This window comes from Syngnathus acus, chromosome 4 (genome assembly GCF_901709675.1).
Source record: "Syngnathus acus chromosome 4, fSynAcu1.2, whole genome shotgun sequence".
NCBI lineage: Eukaryota > Metazoa > Chordata > Actinopteri > Syngnathiformes > Syngnathidae > Syngnathus > Syngnathus acus.
The window spans coordinates 3,834,985-3,857,154 of NC_051090.1; the positions used below are offsets into that span (position 1 = coordinate 3,834,985).

The 22,170-nt window shown below is 45.4% G+C and overlaps 6 protein-coding genes across 9 annotated transcripts; 1 reads left to right on the top strand and 5 right to left on the bottom strand.

The window, feature by feature from the left end:
• Positions 1-219: 219 nt before the first annotated feature.
• On the bottom strand, positions 220-4,438 carry LOC119121443 (flavin-containing monooxygenase 5-like). 3 transcript variants are annotated; one of them, XM_037249008.1, is made up of 11 exons: positions 4,252-4,437; positions 4,047-4,146; positions 3,395-3,533; positions 3,110-3,298; positions 2,678-2,843; positions 2,148-2,290; positions 1,890-2,086; positions 1,607-1,754; positions 1,331-1,538; positions 1,063-1,135; positions 220-939 (listed from the first exon to the last, which is right to left on the bottom strand). In XM_037249008.1, the coding sequence occupies exons 3-11, from the start codon at positions 3,524-3,526 to the stop codon at positions 522-524; spliced, it is 1,674 nt and encodes a 557-aa protein (XP_037104903.1). In that variant the 5' UTR covers positions 3,527-3,533; positions 4,047-4,146; positions 4,252-4,437; the 3' UTR covers positions 220-521. The 3 variants fall into 3 exon arrangements, with proteins under 3 accessions (XP_037104903.1, XP_037104904.1, XP_037104902.1); XM_037249009.1 differs by lacking the exon at positions 4,047-4,146 and having other exon boundaries at positions 4,252-4,438; XM_037249007.1 differs by having other exon boundaries at positions 4,047-4,437.
• Positions 4,439-4,979: 541 nt separating this feature from the next.
• LOC119121446 (flavin-containing monooxygenase 5-like) lies at positions 4,980-8,615 on the bottom strand. The gene is made up of 9 exons (XM_037249011.1): positions 7,940-8,615; positions 7,370-7,558; positions 7,101-7,266; positions 6,573-6,715; positions 6,316-6,512; positions 6,124-6,259; positions 5,837-6,062; positions 5,651-5,723; positions 4,980-5,450 (listed from the first exon to the last, which is right to left on the bottom strand). Exons 1-9 carry the CDS (start codon positions 8,090-8,092, stop codon positions 5,093-5,095), a joined length of 1,641 nt encoding a protein of 546 aa, XP_037104906.1. The 5' UTR covers positions 8,093-8,615; the 3' UTR covers positions 4,980-5,092.
• Positions 8,616-8,707: 92 nt separating this feature from the next.
• Positions 8,708-11,765, bottom strand: LOC119121447 (flavin-containing monooxygenase 5-like). Of its 2 annotated transcripts, none has more exons than XM_037249013.1 (10): positions 11,506-11,765; positions 11,044-11,176; positions 10,796-10,984; positions 10,400-10,565; positions 10,197-10,339; positions 9,928-10,124; positions 9,727-9,862; positions 9,442-9,661; positions 9,303-9,375; positions 8,708-9,240 (listed from the first exon to the last, which is right to left on the bottom strand). In XM_037249013.1, the coding sequence occupies exons 2-10, from the start codon at positions 11,173-11,175 to the stop codon at positions 8,874-8,876; spliced, it is 1,623 nt and encodes a 540-aa protein (XP_037104908.1). In that variant the 5' UTR covers position 11,176; positions 11,506-11,765; the 3' UTR covers positions 8,708-8,873. The 2 variants fall into 2 exon arrangements, with proteins under 2 accessions (XP_037104908.1, XP_037104909.1); XM_037249014.1 differs by lacking the exon at positions 11,506-11,765 and adding an exon at positions 11,358-11,499.
• Positions 11,766-11,925: 160 nt separating this feature from the next.
• Positions 11,926-15,238, bottom strand: LOC119121445 (flavin-containing monooxygenase 5-like). Its single transcript, XM_037249010.1, has 11 exons — positions 15,100-15,238; positions 14,608-14,746; positions 14,032-14,220; positions 13,804-13,969; positions 13,580-13,722; positions 13,322-13,521; positions 13,112-13,247; positions 12,798-13,017; positions 12,655-12,727; positions 12,317-12,569; positions 11,926-12,194 (listed from the first exon to the last, which is right to left on the bottom strand). The coding sequence occupies exons 2-11, from the start codon at positions 14,737-14,739 to the stop codon at positions 12,045-12,047; spliced, it is 1,662 nt and encodes a 553-aa protein (XP_037104905.1). The 5' UTR covers positions 14,740-14,746; positions 15,100-15,238; the 3' UTR covers positions 11,926-12,044.
• Positions 15,239-16,324: 1,086 nt separating this feature from the next.
• On the bottom strand, positions 16,325-18,212 carry plpp6 (phospholipid phosphatase 6). The gene is made up of 2 exons (XM_037249016.1): positions 17,543-18,212; positions 16,325-17,409 (listed from the first exon to the last, which is right to left on the bottom strand). Exons 1-2 carry the CDS (start codon positions 18,189-18,191, stop codon positions 17,042-17,044), a joined length of 1,017 nt encoding a protein of 338 aa, XP_037104911.1. The 5' UTR covers positions 18,192-18,212; the 3' UTR covers positions 16,325-17,041.
• A 48-nt stretch (positions 18,213-18,260) lies between these two features.
• On the top strand, positions 18,261-20,721 carry prdx6 (peroxiredoxin 6). Its single transcript, XM_037249022.1, has 5 exons — positions 18,261-18,450; positions 19,112-19,268; positions 19,781-19,924; positions 19,996-20,142; positions 20,246-20,721. The coding sequence occupies exons 1-5, from the start codon at positions 18,359-18,361 to the stop codon at positions 20,369-20,371; spliced, it is 666 nt and encodes a 221-aa protein (XP_037104917.1). The 5' UTR covers positions 18,261-18,358; the 3' UTR covers positions 20,372-20,721.
• Positions 20,722-22,170: the final 1,449 nt, after the last annotated feature.

Genomic DNA, 22,170 nt, shown 5'->3' on the forward strand with positions numbered 1-22,170 from the left:
TTGATGTGTGTGACGAGTATACACGTTTTAAAATGCCTTTGTAAAAGCTCTATATTTTGTCGTGTTGGATGGGTCACACTCAGCATCGTGGCGCTTTTTTTTTTTCCTTTTTACTCCATCCCTGCGCCAGGCGTTGAGTTCTTGGGAGACTTTGTAGGTGGCACTATTTCGCCACCATCACACTGCATTTTTAACATCAAACTCTGAAAAAGTGCAAAATTAAGAGCGATAAGATTTATTTTATGACTTTATTCCCATTGTAACCTGGAATTCAGATGATTATAATTAGCTGCCTTTTCACAATTATATTTGGTGAATCCTGGTGCACATTGGTTCCCTCCTGTGGTGCAATTATATAAATTAGTGGTCATAACATCAACATATGCACGTGCATAATCTCATAAAGAACACAGTAGATATGATTTTACTACACTAAAACAGGTCTTATCGAAACATGATCTACTATTTTACCTGGTGCATTAATTTTATGATTTAAATGTGTGTCATCATGCATATTCATTTCAGTGGCCCAGTGTGGGCAGGTGCACCTTGACCCAGTCCATAAACTCAGCAGGGTCTTGCAGTAAAGCAGCCAGGTTGCTTCTATTCACATACACGGCCAGGCCCATGGCCGACAACACAACGAGAGGCCACTTCAGAGAGCTTTGGGATTTGGGTTGGTCGCTCGGTCGGGTCTGCATGGGCTTGACTACCCGATCCCACTGTGTCAGTATAGCCTGACGGGCTCCGGTCCATTTGCCAGGCCCTCGTAGACGGTACTGTAACGGGCTGATGGGGCCGAAGAGCAAGCTGAGGCCAAGCTTCGGGTCGGTCAGCATCAGTCGAGAGATATTGGGCCACACGCCCACCAGTGCGGCTATTTCATCCATGTAGCTCGAATAGTCCACTTGGATGGTGTGTCTTTGACTGCACACGTACCTGAAAATACGAGACAAACGTAAATTGTGGTGTTTTGATTCTCAACATTAATTTATTCCATGACAGCACATTTCTTAGATATCCACATATACTTTTTTTTTTCCCCATAACAAAATGAGTTACCTGTCAGCCATGGTTTCCTGCTTATATTTGATGTCATCCAGCATGTCAGCCACTAGAGGGAGCTTGATGCAACCTGGTGACGTCACAAAAACGACAGGTAAAGTTAGTTTGTTTTAACACACTGACAGTTTGGGCATATACAACTTTTGTGGCTGCCAGGAAAATTCATAGAATAAACATAGCAGACTCAACTGGTTTTCATTTGTAGAGCAGAAGGTTGCTTGAAAAACACACAAAGAATTTGTACGCTGTTACTTCTTATTCCTACCTTTGAAGACCCTGGTGGCCCACCTGGCCTGCATCTCAGAGATGGGCATGATGGCCCCCAGTGGCTGCACCAGTCCAATGACGGCCAAGGTATGGCGCTCCAGCTCCGGGGGGAACACGTACTTGTATAAAGCCGCCTTGTTGTCCGACACGGTGGTCACGTGCGGGGCCAGGAAGGGGAAAGAAAACTTGTAGCCGGTGGCAAAAACCTGAACACAAAGACCCAACAAGGTGCATTTGTGCCACAATGACAACATGAAGACTTTCGTCGACTTACCACCAGGTCAACGTCCTCCACCACGCTGCCGTCGTCAAACTCCACCGTGGAGCCTTCAAATCGGCAAATGTTGGGCTTCACTTGCACCGTCCCCGACAGGATGCGGTTGGGGAGCTCGTCGTTCACGGTGGGATGCTGGCTGAACAGCCTGAGACGTTGACAACCAATCGCATGAGGACTACATTTGTGATTCTTGAGTTTGTTTAAATTTCGTAGAAATATATAAACAAAATGAAATTTTTCAGAAAAATATCAGGTACTCAATTCAATCGGATTGTTGTACCTGTGCTTGGGCTTTAAGCTGTACAGGCTGTGATTAAACCTCTGGTTGAGTCGGTTCTCTCCTAGGCTGCAGGCCAGTCCAAAGGGAAGCAGCTTCCGGATCAGCAAAATCGCCCTGTTGATGGCCAAATCCAGGGGCACGCCGTTGTGCCCGACTCTATTCAGAACCCAAGCTCCCCTCCGGGTGCTCAAGTAAAGCTGGAAGGGAACGAGAAGGTTTCGATTGAGCAGCGGTGATCATCTACAAAGATCACTCTACCTGCTTGGTGACCCTGCTGAGCTCCACAGCTATGTCGCCTCCCGAGTTCCCGATGCCAACCACTACCACCTTCTTGTTCCGCCATTCCTCGGGCGTCTTATAGTCACGACTGTGGAAGTATTTTCCCGGGAACGTATCCAAGCCTAACTCGGACAAAACAGCATCCACCGTAAATCATTTATAGAGAAAGTAACACTTTGATCGTTCATGATACACACACTGGAAGTTGAAATGAGGTGAAGGTTCAAAAAGAAAGTAGGACTCGAGGGAGGGCTTGATTATGGGTTGCATAAGGACACTAATTTCTGAAAAGGCTTTGGCATAACACTGCAAATAATAATAATAAAAATAAATATGAAATATAATATATAATATAAATATTTCAGTACAAAAATGTGGGTTTCAAATTCAAATTGACTATTTTACCAGAAATCTTTCAGAAATTCTAATTATTGAGGTATATATATACAAAAAAAAAAAAAAAAAAAGAAAAGGAAGTTTGGAGAGTTTTTCTGCTTTCAACCTGGTACCTGGGAAATCCTGGAGAGGCAGGTTGGGATGACAATGGTGTCCAATGCACACCATCACAGCATCAAAGATGTGTTTACTTTTTTTGCCTTCCTGGTTCTCCGTCTCCACGTCCCATTGGCCAGAACGGGAAAAATCAGGCCTTTGCTTCACCCGTAAGACTTTGGTCTGAGGGCATAAAACAAAAAAGATTAAACGATTGGTATGTGACATTATAGTAGTCATAGATTGTTTAATGATGCTATTGTCCTCTTTTATATCAGTTGTTTATAACCCTTTTGTGTTATTGCAACGGAGGTTATAACATTGAAGTAGCAGTGTGGAGAAAGTAAATATAAATCTAGTCAATCTATAGAAGATACAGGGGGGAAAAAAAAGATTAAAAAAAATGAAACAAAACCACATTTATGATTGGAGGAGGAATTAGTGCTTACGTTGAAGCGTATGTGCTTGCGAAGGTTGAAATGGTCAGCGTACATGCGGAAATAATCCATGATGAGCGTGTTGTGCATGTAGTTGGGGAAGTGGGCCGGGATGGGGAAGTCGCTGAAGCACATCATCTCCTTGGAAGTATTGATGATGACGGAGTGGTAGATGCTGGCCCGGTCCGGCTCGGGGTTCTCCTGCAACAGCAACCACAAAAACATTATCAGAAATGCATGATTTTTTATTTTTATTTTTTTAATCTTAGGACTTCCCAACCAGTGCATTCAAGCCACCTTGAATCTCCACAGTCCCCCGATGTCATCGCTGCTCTCGAAACAGACGGGCTCAAGACCTTCATCCAGGCAACACTTGATGCAGGCCAGGCCAGAGCTTCCTCCTCCAATCACAGCCACACGACGAGGCATGCTGAAGCTGCACAAACGTGTCCAAAACCTCCTTTTATGTCTTGATACGAGATGTTGACAAAATAATTACAGCAAGTGACTTTAATTTGAAGTCTGAATCATCGTGGTTTGAAGGAAACTGATGTCATGTTTTTACGGGTGAAATTTGACACAACTGTAAAATCATTTCTTAATCATATTTAGACACTGATTCATAATCACATACACAGTTGAATATTTTTTGTAAACGTTTGTATATTTAAGATTCGATTTTATTTACTTCACTAAAGGGTTGAATCACTCTTAATTTAGTTTTGACTTTGTAAAGCGCTTTGAGCAACATATGGTCGATAAATATTAGTGCGTTTTTTTTTTTTTTTTACTTTTTTCCCTTCTTCTGGCGCACACACTGTTATTTTGCCACCTCTGCTACTTTTTTGCACGCTGCCCAGCAACAAATGCGCCCTTTAAAACGATGTGTGCTTTTACAAAACAGCACTCAAAGTGTATTTGCTGCTCCACGCAAAACACGCACACTCACCCTTTGCAAACGTCAGTAGCAAGCTTCAGAGGCAAATCGCTTCAAACAATTTAAAAAAAAAACTCCCGAATAAGGCTGCTGGAATCTCCAACGGTAGAGACTGCAAGTGAACGTAGCAAACTTGAGTCAACTTGGCTTTCTTTTGTGGCTTCAAATAGTGCAAGTGAAAATGACGCGACAAGAAGAACCGTCGACGCTTTCTTACCAGCTTTGCACTCAAGACGAAGGGAGAGACTTGTGTTTTTGTGCTGTCGTTCGCTCACAGCGGCGCTTGGAAATGGGCGGAGTGCTGGACTCTCCCGCGCCCGACTTTGACCCCTGAACTCATCATGGCAGCGTGATCTGTTGGAAAAACAAACAAGTCTCGGACCGGACACTACATTAGGTACACTTACATAAGATAAATGAGGGCTCTTTAAAAAAAAAAAAAAAAAAAAAATCACTTTCCCCCCAGACAGATTACAATAAAATAGAATTAGAAATGACAAAAATGGCTCGTTTACATTGCAGTTAAAATATAATACAAACAATATTGTTTTAATTGATGTATATATTAAAACAGCTTAAAGTTGCTGTTGACTCATGACAGCCTTCCATACCAGTTCTCCTTTTTATCATGTTTTCCACTTGATGACTGCCTGTTGCATGCTACAGTACATTTAGTGTACCCTTCTTCTTTGAACAATAAGATCCTCTGATGCTGTGGAAACTCTGTAATGTCAGAAAAAGGCTACTTGAAGAGCTGGGGCTATTTAGAGACAATGTGGTAGAGGTGTGGTCTCTCCCGTTTAACATCAATTGGAACGTGATTGGTTAATTGGGTACACAGGCTCAGATGCAAGAGGGTGTACGCACTTCTGCAACCACGTCTTCACTATTGTTTACTTTCTCTCAAAACAAATATTGAGTTTTATGGGTTATAGATCACATTAATGGCAGAAAAAACCTTTGGTTTTTATTTCACAAAGGCAGGGGTGTGTAGACTTTTGCATTAACAGTATCTTTTCCAAATAAAAACATTCCATATTGATCTAAGAGAAAAAACTTTATAGATGAAGATGAAAATTCTTGTAGAAACAGAATGTCAGGATGGCACTTCCTGACAAAAGCCAAATGAGCCTATAAGACATTCTCGTCTGTGGTCCCGGTTCGGCCCTCTGGCTTCGGAAAGGATGATGCACACGTTCCCACTGGGTGGTAATGGCCCGGCGGGCTCCGTCCCACTTCCCTGGCCCGATCAGGCGGTACTGGTATGGGTTGCACGGACCCAGCAGCACCTGCCACGCCAGTTTGGGGTCGCTGAGGAAGAGCCGTAAGACGTTGGGTCGAACCCCCACGTCCACAGCAAGGGAGTCCATGTATGGGATGTGATCCAAATACAGGGCGTTCTGGCTGTTAATCAAACTAAAATCCAAGGATTAAGCATTAACAATCCTGGAATGTTCATTAAAAATTATTTGATTAAAGAATGGGTTAATTAACTTTAAATGATTAAGAAAATACTGAAATGTATTTGATAAATAAAATGATCATTTTTAAACATATTTTAAATAATTGGTTAAATCATGTCGTATAACGAATAAAAATAAAGAATGGTGCCATACCATTTGGACAATGTTGTCCGTTCTTTCTTGATGTCCTCTATCATAGCCTCCTGTGACGGGAGACTTATCAAACCTGGATCACAAAACAAGATGGATGGATGGCCAGCTAACAAATAGCCAATTGTTCATGCGGTGTACAACAGGTGCCATTATTTTAGATGGATGGAATGATGGAAATAAAGATACCTTTAAAAACCCTCGTGGCCCAGCGAGCTTGCAACTCTGCGACACAGTTGACGGGGGCCAAGCCATCAATTAAGCCAATCACAGCCAGTGTGGGCGGGGCCAGGCCGAGCGCAAACACGTGTCGGTAGAGGCGGTGAAGGTGGCCTGGACCGCACTTGTCCTGCAGGTCGCTGGGCAGGAAGGGGAAGTTGTAGTCGTAACCTGTAGCGAACACCACCACATCCACCTGAGAACAAATAGGAAGCTTGAGTCCACTAAACAAAAATATGATGGCAATCATTACTCACTTTGTGTACCACGGTACCATCATCAAAGATGGCGTCTGAAGCGTCGAAGCGTTTGAGATTGGGTTTGATCCGAACGCGTCCTGAAATGATACGAGCCGGCAGGTCGTCATTCACCACGGGTCCCTGGAAAAAAAAGCTGGAACAGCAGTTAGTTTGTGAGTGAAATAAACAAAGGTCAAAAGGTCTCCTTACCCGCGTTTTGGTCTGATCCCGTAGAGACTGTGATCAAAGGACTGATTGAGATTCTTCACCATCATCTCGTTGACCCATGAAGGAAACAGTTTCCTCTTCAGCGCGTCCAATCGGGACTTCCCAAAGAGGTCCCGTGGGAGCCCGCCGGGACCCACGCGGCTCACCACCCACGCTCCGCTCCTGGTGCTGAGGTACACCTCCACGGTCGACACAAACAGGAGTGAGCTGAAAGTTAGCTTCTCCGTTGATGGCGTTACCTTCTCGGCAACTCGACTGATATCCACTGCGATGTCACCGCCAGAGTTCCCAATGCCGACCACCACCACGCGTTTCCCCTGTAGACCCTCGGCGCAGCGGTATTCCCAACTGTGGAAATATTTGCCTTCAAAGCTCTCTATACCTAAAACAAAACATGACAGCTTGGGTGGATTTTTTTATCCGTCCATTCATTTCCTCATTTGGGTCACGGGCGTGCTGGAACCTAATTTGATATAAATGTCTTTTTTTTTTCCTCTTTGAAATAAATAAATGGAAGTGCCATTATTTTGATCAGATGCACATATTGAATATTTTTTTGTTATTGAAGCTCAATAAAAAAAATGCTCCTGTTGTTCTCACCTTGGCCACTAGAGGGCTGTATAATACAAGCACAAAAAAATCGTGTGTTTGACGTGTAGAGATCATTTTCATCAATTTAAATAGACTAACAGAATATGTAAAAACTAAAACGGAAATCCTGGAAGAATATTGTGACATGTATTCTGCTAGTATAGGAGCATCCGTACCTGGGAAATCCTTGAGTGGCAGGCGTGGTGTAGTGTAGTGTCCCGTGCAGACCATCACGGCGTCAAAAAGATGACTCTCCCGTTGGCCGTCACACTTCTCGGTCTCCACCTCCCAACCACCGGTGGCTGCAAAGTCTGGAGTCGGCCTCACACCCACTACGGCGGTCTAAAAGGTCATATTGAATTTGCATTAAATGTGTTTTGATAAATTCCACAAATTCCCTTTCCTGTCTTCACTTTGCTCATTCAGTCCTCATATGGCGACCCACCTTGAAGCGGATGTGCTGCAGCAACTCGAAGGAGCGTGCGTAAAGGCGCAGATAGTCCAGCACCTCGGAGTGGTGCATGTTGTTGGGGAAGTGGGCCGGTGGTGGGAAGTCGCTGAAGGTCATCATCTCCTTGGAGCTATTGATGACCACCGACTTATAGATGTTGGCTCGCCCCGGCTCCGGTTCCTCCTGCAAGAGTAGTATGCGGTTCATTGCAATATTAAGCAAATAGTTTCTCTCTTGATCAATATTCAAGAGTTGGACTGAATGTTCCTCTGTTTTGTCAAATAGCTGATATACTTTTGATTGATGCTGACAAGCTATTTACAGACAACTCAAAGTTGCGCAGTATAAAAGTGTCTGAGCTGAAAGAATAGTGAGTTAAAAAACGTTAAATAATTAACTACTTTAAAAATCAACTTCACGGTAAACTGCCATTTTTACGGTGGAGAGTCTTAGGGCGTATTCAGACCATAAAGGTCATTTAGTCCGCTTGTTTGATCCGGACCAAAAGCGGATTCATGGTGCGGTTCCTATTCAGACTGTACAAAACTTTAAACAGGCGCTCACCTTGAATCTCCACAGACCGCCGATATCGGGGCCGCTCTCGTAGCAAGTGGGCTCCAGACCTTCATCCAAGCAGGACTTGATGCTGGTGAGACCCGATGGCCCCGCTCCGATCACGGCCACCGTCCGAACCACATTGGACACCGTCCGAACCATGTTGCCGACTGATTGAGCTTGGACTGGAAGGCAGCGACCACACTCGACTGACTGAGTGACAGATTGGCTTTTTTATCTGTTTGCCACGATTTTCATGCAGATTTTGACACACCCAACGTGCGCACCAAGAGGCGTGTCACGTACAAAGTTTGCCTGTGACAAATAGACTGAACAAAATTTTAAAATGTGACAATTTTGTTTTTGTGTGAGCTAGACTCCTGCTACAGGGCTCAAAATATTTCAATATTCCTTTTAGCTCCACTTGTAAGTCAATATGATTTTACTTTAAAGTTTGTTTTCAGACGTAAGTTGATGACTGACCTAAAGGAATGAGAGCTATGAACGTGTAAATTTTACATGCAAGCAAGTGTCAAACTATCACTATCCTGCCTGCTTCACTGTGAATGTTTTGTGTTCACTTCATGGACCACATTTTTTTGCCATTTTGACTCTTTGGAGGACTGTTTGGTTGATTTTGACTCGCATCAAAATGTAATCGGCTTTTTCTTCCTCACCTGAGTCCTGTATCGCCTCATGTTGTTTGGGTTAGGGTTAGGGTTGATAGCTAGCTTGCTAACTAGCTAAACGTGTTGCCTTAGATTGTTTCGCACACTGTTTCCCAGCCAACGAGTTTTCATTTTATAAATTTTATTTTAAATATGTTGCCTCACACAAAGTGCGCTTGCTTGAGGTAATGTAGTTACTGTCTAGCAGCGTATGACTGTAAACATTTAGCAGTATGCTAACTTTGAATGTTTCAAGTCCTGGAAGACAGAGACTGTTATGTATTGTAGATGAAGCAGTACAGCAGAGCTGCACTCGAGAAAAGCACCATGCTCAATTTGGATGGCGTCCTTGGTCTCGGCACCAATCGGATCTTAAGTGCTTTCGGTGCCAATTTTGTGTTGAATGGCCAAACGACCCGGTCCCACTGAGAGAGGATTGCCTGGCGAGCCCCAGTCCAGCGACCTGGCCCGTTCAGTCGGTACTGATAGGACGTGCAAGGTCCAAACAGCACCTGGAACGCCAATTTGGGATCGGTCAGAAGCAGCAGTGCTATGTTTGGTTTAACCCTGATCTGAGATGCCACTGAGTCCAGGTAGGGCATGTAGTCCACCTGGATGGGGGTTCGCTCGGAGCAGGCGTACCTAAGAAACGGCAAAGGACAAAGATGCCAATGGCGTTGATCTTGTCTGGAATCTTCTAGTACCTCTTGTGCATGGTTTCTGTTTCTGACGCAACTTCATCCAGCATTCTCTCTTTGGTCGGTAAACGTGCTAAACCTACAGAAGATGGAGAAGAATCATTTCAAACTTATTGCGGACCAGGTAAGGGTTTTGCGGGTTTACCTTTGAAAACTCTGGTAGCCCAACGAGCTTGTATCTCTGCCAATGGTGTTATAGACCCCAGGCCGTGGATAAAGCCCACCACGGCCAGCGTGGGTCTGGACAGACTGGGTGGGAACACATGCTTGTAGAGGCACAGGCGGTAACCCGACTTCTCCTGCAGGGTCGGAGGTAGGAAGGGGAAACTGTAGTTGTACCCCGTGGCGAACACCACCACGTCCACCTAAAGACAGGAATTCATCTTTCCAGGGATATTCAAGAGAGTCATTTAGTGGTATTAGATCATACCTGGTCTACAGCGCTGCCGTCAGAAAAGACCAAAGTGGATCCACGGAACTCCTTGACGTTCCCCTTCAAACGAACGCGACCGGAGATGATCCGAGCCGGTAGGTCGTCACTCACCACTGCGTTTTGCTCGAAAATCCTTCGAAAAAGAGAACCTTTGAATTCCCTTTCCTGTATCAATAATAACAACACACGTGACGGTACCCATGTCGTGGCTTCAGTCCATAGAGCTCATGATTAAAAACCCGGTTGAACATCTTCTCCGCCTTCCTGCTGCTAAGAGAAGGGAAAAGTCTTTGCAGCATCACATCCACGCGGGAGGCGTACATCATGTCTACCGGGAGGCCCCAGGGTCCTACCCGGCTCACCACCCATGCGCCGCTCCTCGAGCTCAGGTACACCTGCGGGACACCACGCCATCTCATCCTTAATTTTATTTTATAAATGTTTCGGTACTTTCAAAAGAGCGCCACCTTTTCAGCAACCCGGCTGATATCCACCGCAATGTCGCCTCCGGAACTCCCGATCCCGACGACGACCACTTTTTTCCCCTGCATGCCCTCAGCGTTTCGGTACTCCCAGCTGTGGAAGTACTTTCCGTTGAAGCTCTCTATACCTGGACCATATACAAGGCTAGTCAATAATATATGATAAGAACCTTTGATAGCCTGGGTACCTGGAAAGTCTTTGAATGGCAGGTGGGGTGTGGTGAAATGTCCCGTGCAGACCATCACGGCGTCAAACAGCTCGCTCGTCCGTCGGCCGTCGCGTCCCTCCGTCTCTACCGTCCACCGACCGGTATCGGCAAAGTCCGCAGTCTGTCTAACGTTCACTACGGAGGTCTTGAGACAAACGTAAAGGCATGCTTGGATGAGTTTGGGATGATTTCAAAATTCTTGATCGTTGGGCTATTTTGACAAAATCACATCTAAAAAAAACAAAAAAATCTCCTTTAACACGGAACTCCCTTTGTGTAGTTCGTGGCACAAGCATATGATATGATCACCTGAGGTGTAAGTCGAAAAACGTGTTCTAACTTGGTGGTTGGCATTCTTGGATTCCGCACACCCACCTGAAAGCGGATGTGCCGCAGTAGCTGGAAGTTCTGAGCGTAGAGTCGCAGGTAAAGCAGCACCTCCGAGTGGTGCATGTTGTTGGGGAGCTCTGCAGGAGGTGGGAAGTCACTGTAGGCCATCCTCTCCTTAGAACTGTTGATGACCACTGACTCGTAGATGTTGGCCCGCCCGGGTTCGGGTTCCTCCTGTTGCATAACAAATTCTTGTGGATTTCCACCCAAAGCATTTTGATTCTAGAGCAAACCTTGAATCTCCATAGCCCGCCAATTTCAGGACCGCTCTCAAAGCAGGTGGGCTCCAGACCTTCTTCCAAACAACATTTGATGCTGGTCAGACCCGAAATCCCAGCACCGATGATGGCTACTTTCTGAACCATGCTGGAGATAAAACAACACGTATGTGTTTGCTTCCAAGCGCGAGTTGCCGCATTCCACTCATCCGTTCAGACGCCCAAATGTGGTCGACAACCGAGCAGTTTTAAGGAGTGCAACATTTTAACGACTAACGACATTTGTTTCATTTCTATAAGAGAAAATTAAATTGAATATTTCTCCATGCCTTCATATTTACTTGTAATTATGCGAATGACTTGTTTGCAATAGCTTCAGGTGCGAAAATGATCCGTCCCATAAGTAAACTGTAAGTGTGGCTGATGTAACACAAGTATTGTGTGCACGTAAAATAAACAAAACAATATGTACAATACCTTGGCAGAAGGATGTATAGTCCTCAAAAATGTTCTCTTGTCACTTTATTCCTACTCACAACAGCATAGGTGAATTATCAGGCTCCTTAACACAGTCTGATGTGTGTGTGTGTGTTTTACATTATTCTTTACTTTAACCACGCCCTCCCTCTTGCAACAGTTGTCAGCTGGAGTTGTCAGTCTGGTGAACGCTTCATTCCAGAAGACAACAGTGAATAAGAATGCAAATGGTGTCAAAATGTAACACGTAATGACAAAATGTGACATGATTACCACAGAACAGGAAATGGAACGGACTGCGACATAGGAAAGGGTCTGGCTGCTTTTTTGGGTGTGTGTAATCATGCCAGCTAACAAAGGGATGAGTAAAAAGGAGCATTTGTACCACAGAGAAAGAATATATACAATTACAGAAAATAATAATGATATAATAATAATTATTATTTTATTAATTTTTAAACTGATAGTTTTAAAACATCGCGGCATAGATGCTATTTCGGTTTTGATTATTATCATTCAGATAGCGGACTGAAAAGGTTTCACATTTTTTGGGGCAAAAGTTTGGACATGAGGCTGGGCAAGAGATCGGGCTCTCGAACGTGCACGTAGTAGACCGCCGCCCCTCCAGCCACCAGCGCCAGGCTCAGTTTGAACAGGCCGCCCGAGCTCGCCGCGTTCGCTTCTTGCACCTGCACCTGGAAGGGAGGTGTCCAAATACTTATGTCCGAGCTTTCATGTCATTCAACAATTTTTTTTCCGACTCTCAGTGAAGATGATAACCTAGCTTCTGAGCGGCGAGTGCGGGACTGACCTTCCTGGTCTTCAAGGGTTGGTACAATCGCTCGAACTGGGTGAGGATGGCCCGCCGGGCGCCGTCCCACTTGTTGGGCCCAGTCAGGCGGTACTGGTAGGCGGTGACGGGCCCCCACAGGACCTCCTTGAACAGCGGGTAGTCGGTGAAGAGGAGCCAGAGTAGGCTGGGCCTGGCCCCTATTTCATCTGCCAGGTCGTCCATGTAAGTCACAAAGTCCACCTGCAGTGGCGCCTGCCTGGACATGATGTAGCTGCGGCAAATAGATGGGGGAGGGGCGGGGTATTATAAGTATGTGGGGGGGAGGGGGCATCGATTTTCGCATCGGCAGCTTTTACCTATTCTCCATATTTTTGGTGTCCTTCTCGACAGCCTTCACCATGGCCTGGCTTGAGGGCAGCTTCTTATGCCCTGAACATGAGAAGAAAACATCTCCGTGGCTACACCGTCGACAAAACCTCATCCCATTTGGCGTAATGACCTTTCAAGACCCGCACGGCCCAGCGCGCCTGCATCTCAGCCTGCGGCATGATGGCTCCGAGGGCGTGGATGAAGCCCACCACGGCCAAGGTGTGATGCACCATGTTGGGAGGGAACACGTGCTTGTAGAGACCCACCCTGTGACCCGACTTGTACAGAGTGTTGGCGGGCAAGTACGGGAAGTCGTAGTTGTATCCCGTAGCGAACACAATGGTATCCACCTGGAATCAATCTTACTCTCTAGCGATTGCTCTTATTTCACAATGAAGTGATGACATCGCATGCAAGAAGGGCTGAAACCCGAAACGTTCCCACCTTCTCTGCGACGCTGCCATCCTCAAAGATCACGGACGAGCCGCGAATTTCCTTCACGTTGGGTTTGATGATCACCGAGCCTGACAGGATCTTGAAGGGCAGGTCGTCGTTGATCACGGGGATCTGACTGAAAAGCCTGTGAAGAGCGCATGGGAAACGTATTCAATACATAACGGTCCGCATTTGAAATGGTCGGTTTGATTCGCTTACCTGTGTTTGGGCTTGAGGGCGTACATGGTGTGGTCGTACATGGCGTTGAGCTTCTTCTCGCCGAACCAGTTGAAGAAGTTGATGGGGAAGAGTTGGAACAGGATGTGCACGAAGCGCGTGCTGTACTTCATGTCTACCGGCAGGCCATCGTCCGACACTTGGCGGATCACCCAAGCTCCACGCCGAGTGCTCATGTACACCTGACCCAAAAGGGGAGGGGGGGTCAGCGTGATGGTGGAACAGGAGATACGCACCAACCTGCTCGGCGAATTTGCTGCTCTCCGTGGCGATGTCGCTGCCTGAGTTGCCGATGCCTATGACCACCAAGCGCTTGCCGTGCATGTCTTCGGGACCCTTGTAGTCCCAGCTATGGAAGTAGCGGCCCTGGAATGTGTCCAAGCCTGTGGGGCAGCAATAAATGGGAATGTTTCCATGAAAGGATTATGAGTTAATAAAACATCTGGAAAGAATTCTGCAGTTACCCGGGAAGTCCCGCAGAGGCAGGTTAGGGTAAGTGTAGTGCCCCGAGCAACAGATGACAGCGTCGAACACATGAGTCTCCTCTTTCCCATCCCGCTTCTCCGTCACCACCTCCCAATTGCCCGTGCGGGCGTAATCCGGCCTGGGTTTGACACTCTTCACCAAAGTCTGAAGAAGCCACACGCATATGAGGAAGCTGCCGATCCAAGTAAGCGAACAGCCATTTTCACCTGGAAGCGGATGTGCTGCAGCAGTTTGAAGTGATCGGCGTACATGCGGAAGTAGTTGAGGATTTTGGAGTGGTGCATGTAGTTGGGGAAGTCGGCCGGGATGGGGAAGTCGCTGTAGCACATCATCTCCTTGGAGATGTTGATGGTGAGGGAGCGGTAGATGCTGGCACGGTTGGGCTCCGAAACCTCCTGCAGAGGAAGCAAATCCACTTTGGTGTGAGCAAAACCTTCAGTTTGATGGACTAGAGTGCTTTAATACATTTTTAGTTTAGTTCATTATTTTTTATACTTTTTTATATTATATATATATTTATATTAAATAATTCGTGCATCATCATGCATCAATTGTATACACAATGCCATTGTACTGACGACATTGACATAGTGCTCGGTTGTATGCATCTTGGCCACTAGAGGGCGGGGTAGTACATAATGAATACGTGACATAAAGAAGGCCATGCCTTCTAAGCTATCAATCGGGTGCAGTAAAGCCCAAAAACTGACCCAGAAGCCAAAACGATTACTATTAATCCTTATGTATTTTCTTTTTTTTTTTTTTTTTTTAAATGTCCTTGCCTTGAATTTCCATAAACCTCCAAGGTCGTCGCTGCTCTCAAAGCAGGTCGGCTGCAAGTCTTCCTCCAGGCAAGCCTTGATTGCCCCCAGCCCCGACGGGCCTGCGCCGATCACTGCCACTTTGCGCACCATGGTGGAGCTATAGTTTAAAAAAAAAATATATATATATATTACCACAGGAGAAAAAAGTCAGTGAACATCGACACTAATGATTTATTCTAATCTTAGTCAGGCGCGCCTGATGAACTCGTGCCTTACAAATAAGAGATTGCACAATACTAAAATTGAAAAATATCCTTCTATCTCAAGCAGTGGTTCCTTGTAGACATGACTCAAAGAAAAGAGCACAACAAATTGATGGCAGATACTGCTGTCCTGCAGTGTCACCGAAAAATCTGATACTCATTGACAATTGTATACAAAGTAAAACATTCAAAGGTGGTGTCATTGGACGACATCCCGGGGTAAGTTTATTAAAGTAGGAGTTCCTACCTATACAGAAGGTCCAAATAACAGCTCAAGCCAAATGCTCAACTGATGTGGTCTGATGTGCTCGGCGAGAAGGGTCCTCAAATCCTTGCATTTTTATATGCACACGTGCAGATCTCCTCCCCTTCAAACACACAAACACGATCGAGTCAACCTGATCGTTATTGACTTTTGGGTATCACGTAGATTACACAGTACAATGAGCACACGCTTCAAGTTCTGTGAAAATAATTGGATTATTTAGTATGAGGGGGGGCTAAAAAAATTTTTTTTTTTTAAAAGGTAACACACAATGCATGTTTTTTTTTTAAATGAGGAAAATAAAAATGCTACCATGTTTTTTCCCTGAATAAAAATCAATTAATTAAAAGCAACCAAATAAAATAGCGAGAGAAGGTGTCATGTCTGTCCAAATGATACCTGGATAATTTGTTTTAATGAAGTAGGCTACATGTTAACGTTTAGGAAAGCCTGTATAAAAATTTGCTTGATCTGTTGCATAATTCGATGGAGACTTTTGCTCAGCTTTTTTTGGCAACACAATGGGTTCAACTGGGCACATTGGCTCACTGGATAGAAGTTTATCAGGTAATCAAGGACAAATGTAGAAAAAACTAAACAAAAAAAACAAGTGGATGCTCAAGAGAAGTTATGTAACGAAAAGGGAAATAAAAAAGAAAAGAAAAGAAATAAAGACAAGTCTTGGTATAATACTGTACAGTAACTTTGTTACAAGATTATATCCCAGGTGGTCCACAAAACAAAACTTTTATTTTTACAAACTTTAACATTCTTCAAAAATGCTGATAAGTATTGGGGACGAATGGAAATGTGAAAAAAAATCTTTGGAAATATCCAAAAGTCACTTACTTGGAATACCTGGAATGATGCCTGGGTGGTGGTGGTCCAAGCACATATCGGGGGGGGGGGGGCAGTGCCCCCTCCCCCGCCTTTAGCTCCACCAGTGGAAGAGAGAGGGGCAAACTTTAAAGAGGTCTCCTCCCACTAAGCAGGACGAAGGCATCGGGATCACAGACGTCTTGATCACAGTGTGCATGATGTCGCTCACATTTGCTCCAAGCAAGAACCAAACACAAAATTTCCTCAGCCAAAGGTAAAAACAAAAAATGAAACAAAAATTAAATACTTAGAACCTTTTTGATTTTCAACTACACCTCATAGAAAATGATAGACGCAGTCGAGCGAGGTCAAAAGGAAAAACATCTCATAGCCTTCTTGACTGAACACCGTTTATAAGCATCCAAAACGATTTTGTGATAAGAGCAAATAGTATGAACTGTATGTCAAAACACAAATTGATTTTAAGTGATTTTCGATGACACCAAATACAAAATGACATGCACACCAAAAATGATACTTATTCAGGTTGAAGCAAGAATCCTATAGATTGCACCACGTGACTCAACAGTCTATTTACAGTAAGTGCCAGATGGCAAGAAAAAGAACCCTGCCTTGATTGCAACAGAACAACAATAGCATTTAGCAAAAGCTGCCTAGAAGAGGCACTAGAGAAACCTGGGCTCGACTAAACGTATTGGAAACAGCTCCCTCTTGTGGGACAATAAATATAACACATGTTCCACAGTTGTGCAGTTACATTAAAAACAGAGAATGCAATTTCTGGAGAATTTGTGTGGGAATTCTGAGAGCTGAGGATGAACTCAAATGCCGCAATTAATAAAATGGAGCAATTTTGGAATGTGAAATTGGGGGGAGAGCTAAATGATGTGGAAGGATCAGTTAAAAAAAACATGATTCGGGAATGTGGAATGATGAAAACTGTGCAAATTCAGGAAAAACTGGTCCTGAACATTTTAATGTTGGAGTGGTTTGAATCTTTTGAGTCATGTGGAGGGAGCAGCATGTCGAAAAAGTGCATCAATGCTCTTCAGCATTCCCACAACAACAAAAATGTCTCTGATTGTTACGCCACGTATCCCAGCAGCGCTTGCAGGCTCTGAGGCGAGAGCCAGAGCGCCTCCAGCAGGTTGTACTGACAGTAGCCCATCCAGAAGCCGAAAGCCACGTCGGTGACGTTGTGGCGCCCAAGCATGACGCGACTCAGCCCCACAGTGGCCGTCCACAGCAGCACCAGCACCCGCAAGGGAGCGGCTAGCACCAGGTGTGCCAGCACGAAGCGGGCGCACATGGCGGCGCGGGTGGCGTGGCCCGACGGGAAAGAGTAGCGGTCCACCGAGAAGGTGGCGAACATGTCCATGCGGTTGTGGACCGGACGCCGTCGCCGCACAGTCGCTTTCACCACCCCGACGAGGACCAGGTCCAGGAGAAGACCTTGAAAGTGAGCATAGGAATTCCAAAGCTGAATGAATTCTTCCCGTGCACACACCTCACATTTTGATACAAGTATTTGGAAGACATTTAATAGTTTTTGCATGAGTCTTCCCAGCAAGACGGCTGTACTTACCCATAAAGAGGTTGAGCATGACCTCCTGGCCAGCAGCACTGTCGCTTTTGTAGAAGCAGTAGGCGGTTCCTGCCAGCCAGGGGATGCCGTGGCCCGTCACCTCGATAAGCTTCATGAGGGGCCGCGCACTCCCCCACGATGAGTCCTCTCGGGCGCACACCCCCAGACTCTTGGACAGCCACAAGTCAATGGCGAGCAGCGAGCTGAGGGCTACGCGGAAGAGCGACGGGTTGAGCCGGATGCCGTCCTCCTCCGGCGCCCCGGAGCCGGTGGATGAGCTGGAGCCGCGGCGACGAGTGGGGCTCTCAGAGGCGCGGAGCCGAGCGGTGGCCCCGTCGGAGCTCTGCCGCTGGAGAAGATGAGGCGGAGTCGACGACCGGCTCAGCGGCTTGGTGAGCGACATGAACTCGAAGCGGCCGTTGTTGGTGCCGCCGAGCACCGGGCTCCCGCTGCCGGCGCGGCCCGGGTTTTTTGCCTTCGGTGAAGACATTTTGTCGGCGTGCGTCCTTGCGAGGAGCTGACACCGCAGTGGGGAATGTCTCCGCAGTGTTGTGCAGGCTGTCGCCTCTTTATCTCGTCGACTGCAAAGCTTGAGTATTCTTATCACGTAGTGAAGACATGGGACGCCATATTTGTTGTTCCATCGCATAGCCTTCTGGGAAATTGTGTTTTTCTTCGTGCTCAACTCTCATTGGTCGATATAAATATGACGGAGCACGCTTACTTCCGGGTTTGTTTGTCGTGAGGGGGTGATCACAGACCACCTAAGCAGGTCGTCTGTCTTTCCACGCGTCAGCTTTCAAGGATCACCCGAAAATGCCTGGAATCTTGCTGGGTGACGAGTTCCCCAATTTCGAGGCCGACACTACCATCGGCCGGATTAAGTTTCACGATTTTTTGGGCAAATCGTAAGTGAATCCAGCCAATTATTACGAGAGTTCGAAGTCTGAACGTTTTTTATGCAAGGGTGACTTTCACTTTCCTCAACCTTCTGATATGCGTCTCTGTACAATTCTATGTTTTGGGCAAATACAGAAAGATGTCGAATAGTTGCGTCATAGGCACACGAAGCTGTGGAAATGATCGGAAAACATTGAATTGCATTTGGTTATTTTTTGAGTTTTGTCACTTTTTGTGTCCTTCTAAGTCATTTAAATATTTTTGAAATTGAATACTGCTTTTCTTCAAAGTCAGTTTTAAATTTTGTTAGTGCATTTGTATTTTTGCTTTCATTGTATAACAAGAGCGGTTCATCTTGCTCAGTGCTCACTGAGAGAAATCTGGAACCAGCATGGACACAAGGCTTATATTGTGTCTCATATCGAAACTGGGGCATTTGGGATTGTTGGCGCACATTTGAGCCTCTTTGTGCTTGCTTGAATTCAATGACATGCATGCAAACAGCTTTGCTTCGTTTCAAGTCCTTCAAATGGAGAGCGTGTCCGTCGTGGTGTTCAGTCATATGTTAAGTCACATGTGCATGTGACGGCCATGGGATTAGGCTTTGAAAGGCCCTAGATTTAAATTTCTTTGTGACATAAAACCCGTGCGTGTCTTTTTCACGAGCAGATGGGGTATCCTGTTCTCCCACCCGAAGGACTTCACCCCCGTGTGCACCACTGAGCTGGCGTGCGCCGCCAGCCTCAGCGACAAGTTCACCAAGCGCGGTGTCAAGATGATTGCCCTATCTGTCGACAGTGTGGCGGATCACCGCGGATGGAGCAAGGTGGAGGGCAGTCGCACACAAATGCACGTCTGTTGAACGTTGTTTAACAGGTCGTGCCTGTGTGTGTGTGTGTGTGCACATCCGTCTATTGTTGCATAACTTTAAAACGCAAGCAGCAACCTGCAACCTGCCTCGAGGTCATCCAACTGCGCCGTCATTTTCAAACCTTTTGACTGGCGAACTTGGAAGATCATTAAAAATATCAAGTTAATAAGTCTCTTCAAAATGCTTATGTAATCTATCAGCATGTTCATCATTTATCAAATTTTGGTGTGTTTTTTTTCTTTTGCGACATTGAATTTTTTTCCTGTTATCAGTTCAAATGAATCCCTTTCTATTTACTTGTTTTACTATACAAGGTCAATCATTAATAAAAATGAGAATTATTTACTTTGCCCTCTAAACTTACTGTAAGGAGAACAAATAAGAGAAACAAAACAAAGTCATACAAGAGGCTGACAACAAAAGATGTTGCTGGCCTCTGCATAGACTTGATGTGTTTGTGCGCGCAGGATGTGATGGGCTTCAACAGTCAGGCTTCAAATCCTTTGCCCTTCCCCATCATTGCTGACGAAAAGAGGGAGCTGGCCAACAAGTTGGGAATGCTGGACCCCGATGAGATCGACGGCGACGGCATCCCGCTCACCGCTCGCTGTGTAAGCAACTCGCTGTTGTCGTAAGTTGAGACAAAATGACTCCTTTCTTGACATTTGTGACCTTTGTCCAGGTGTTTGTGATCGGACCCGACAAGCGGCTGAAGCTGTCCATCCTCTACCCGGCCACCACGGGGAGGAACTTTGACGAGCTGCTGCGCGTTATTGACTCACTGCAGCTGACAGCGCAGAAGAAGGTGGCCACGCCTGTGGACTGGAAGGTACGCCCAACGACTCCCCCCCCCCCCTTTTTTTTTTTTTTTTTAATTCTGCTTACTATGCCTATCACAACCATGGGACGGATTACATTTTGTCATTTTGCAGCCTGGAGACAAAGTCATGGTACTTCCCAACGTCTCCGATGCCGAAGCGGCCTCTCTTTTCCCCAATGGCGTCACTGTTAAAGAGGTTCCATCTGGGAAAAAATACCTGCGCTACACTCAGCTCTGAAGACCTTCAGCGAATCACAATGGAAATATAAAAAATAAAAAATAGTACACCGCAACAATACACAAGAATTTGTGCCTTCTGTATCATCCCATAATAAACAACAAACTTTGCACTTAAATTCAAAATGTTTTTTTTTCCCCCCCAAACGTTTGTCTGTTATTCCGTCTCTGCGCCACTAAGTGTCGCTGTTGCCTTATATAGAAAATACGGCAGACTTGCACTACTACATGTCACCAATAGATGTCGCTAAAGGCACGCTGTAGTGTGGTGACTGATTTTTCTTCTCCCAAATTAGTGAGTTCGTTTTGATTGTAAAAACACCACTTTTAATAAACATTTTAAATGTTAAACGATTTAGTTTCCATCATGTTAATAAAAGCCTGACTTCACTAGAAAACTAGGGATTACAGTCACTAGTTGCATTTTTTTAAAAATAATCACTAGAGGTGTCAGGAAGGTTAATAACTAAAATGACCAAATTGTGTTTCTCCCATCTAATTAGGATTTGCTACTCACAAATTCGCCTATTTGCAGTTTCTTGGGGCGGACTAATATTGTGTACTGTACTTGCAATAAGACTAGCTTTATTCGCTGTTATCCCACAAGATGGCGCCAAAGCCCAGTTTCATTAAAAAGTAGTGTTTTGGCATGATCTCCTGCCATTAATAGGCAAATATAAATCTTATCTTGGGGTTGCAGAATTTTGTGAATGTTTGCTATTTTTGTCGGAATGTCACTATGAACTACTTTTTTTCTTTTTTTTTTTTCCCCTCAAAAATTTAACACGGGGTTCCTCAGATTACAACCAACTCAGTTGTAGTTTTGCTAGTGGGAGTGCCCTCCTCCACCTCCTCCTCCTCCTCCACCTCCTCCTCCTCCTTGTCTTGTCTATCATGTTGGACAACAGCCACATTATGTAAACAGAACAGCAGTGCAGATCAAATGCATTTGTGCCACAACAACACTAGCCTTGCAAAAGCAAACATAAGAAGTGCTTCGACGCTGGCTCAACTGCCTTCCTTTCTACCCCTGGCCCCTCTCTATGTTCATCTGTCATTCTGGACCCTCCTCCAGTGTTGTAATACAACACTGAGGCCGGTACCAGCTGCACGCTCACACACATGCTCACCCATGTACACACGTTTGTGTAGTGGTGCCGATCAAAGACATAAACAGTGCTGTGAAAGGACTGGCCTCCCACCAAACTCCCTCATATCTCAGGCAAGATATCCCCCTCCACTCCTGCCCTCAGAGTAGCCAGGATTGATAAGCAAAACAAGCGCTCAGTCATATTGTGACACATCGGAGCCGCCCACCCCCTTGACGATTTACAGGCGGGATTTGACGAGTCAGGCTCTGCTTATTGTGAGGGTAGATCATGTTTGAGTTGTTCTAAAAACTGTCAATAAATTAGAAATACTTCAACTAGCAGAGGTTGAAATTGGTCAGTGTCACGTTTCCCCCCATTTAGTCAATTGTCCATGTTAATATTTGTAATAATTATATGAGCCTCTGAGGCTTTTCTATTGGGCTAAATGAATTTCTTTTATGAGTGGCAAGAGAAAACAAATGTACAATACAAAACGCTCTCAAGAGCCAAAAGAGTTCATGAGAACTGTTAGCCAAAGATTTCTCCCTCCAGTCCAAACTTTTTTTTTTTAATGCATTTCCTGTGCAAAAAGCATACGCTGCTCAAAGAAGATAAACCGTGATCGCAAAGCACGGAGATATAAAATATATTACAAGGGTCGTTAGTTTCCAGTCAAAGCTGCCAAACTTTTCAATCCTGCCGATACTGT

Excerpts from the sequence above, each read along its gene's own strand:
- LOC119121443 (XM_037249009.1), bottom strand. The coding sequence starts at position 3,526 with ATGCCTCGTCGTGTGGCTGTGATTGGAGGAGGAAGCTCTGGCCTGGCC. Across the intron at positions 2,844-3,109 it reads GCAAGCACATACGCTTCAAC|ACCAAAGTCTTACGGGTGAA; the intron begins GTAAGCACTAAT and ends TTATGCCCTCAG. Across the intron at positions 2,291-2,677 it reads GCCTCTCCAGGATTTCCCAG|GCTTGGATACGTTCCCGGGA; the intron begins GTACCAGGTTGA and ends TGTCCGAGTTAG.
- LOC119121446 (XM_037249011.1), bottom strand. The coding sequence starts at position 8,092 with ATGGTTCGGACGGTGTCCAATGTGGTTCGGACGGTGGCCGTGATCGGA. Across the intron at positions 7,559-7,939 it reads GCGGTCTGTGGAGATTCAAG|GAGGAACCGGAGCCGGGGCG; the intron begins GTGAGCGCCTGT and ends CTACTCTTGCAG. Across the intron at positions 5,724-5,836 it reads GGCCACGAGGGTTTTTAAAG|GTTTGATAAGTCTCCCGTCA; the intron begins GTATCTTTATTT and ends TTTGTGATCCAG.
- LOC119121447 (XM_037249013.1), bottom strand. The coding sequence starts at position 11,175 with ATGGTTCAGAAAGTAGCCATCATCGGTGCTGGGATTTCGGGTCTGACC. Across the intron at positions 10,985-11,043 it reads GCGGGCTATGGAGATTCAAG|GAGGAACCCGAACCCGGGCG; the intron begins GTTTGCTCTAGA and ends GTTATGCAACAG. Across the intron at positions 10,125-10,196 it reads TCAGCCGGGTTGCTGAAAAG|GTGTACCTGAGCTCGAGGAG; the intron begins GTGGCGCTCTTT and ends GGTGTCCCGCAG.
- LOC119121445 (XM_037249010.1), bottom strand. The coding sequence starts at position 14,739 with ATGGTGCGCAAAGTGGCAGTGATCGGCGCAGGCCCGTCGGGGCTGGGG. Across the intron at positions 14,221-14,607 it reads GAGGTTTATGGAAATTCAAG|GAGGTTTCGGAGCCCAACCG; the intron begins GCAAGGACATTT and ends CTTCCTCTGCAG. Across the intron at positions 12,728-12,797 it reads GGCCGTGCGGGTCTTGAAAG|GGCATAAGAAGCTGCCCTCA; the intron begins GTCATTACGCCA and ends TCTCATGTTCAG.
- plpp6 (XM_037249016.1), bottom strand. The coding sequence starts at position 18,191 with ATGCGATGGAACAACAAATATGGCGTCCCATGTCTTCACTACGTGATA. Across the intron at positions 17,410-17,542 it reads CATGCTCAACCTCTTTATGG|GTCTTCTCCTGGACCTGGTC; the intron begins GTAAGTACAGCC and ends CTCACTTTCAAG.
- prdx6 (XM_037249022.1), top strand. The coding sequence starts at position 18,359 with ATGCCTGGAATCTTGCTGGGTGACGAGTTCCCCAATTTCGAGGCCGAC. Across the intron at positions 19,269-19,780 it reads ATCACCGCGGATGGAGCAAG|GATGTGATGGGCTTCAACAG; the intron begins GTGGAGGGCAGT and ends TTGTGCGCGCAG. Across the intron at positions 20,143-20,245 it reads CCACGCCTGTGGACTGGAAG|CCTGGAGACAAAGTCATGGT; the intron begins GTACGCCCAACG and ends GTCATTTTGCAG.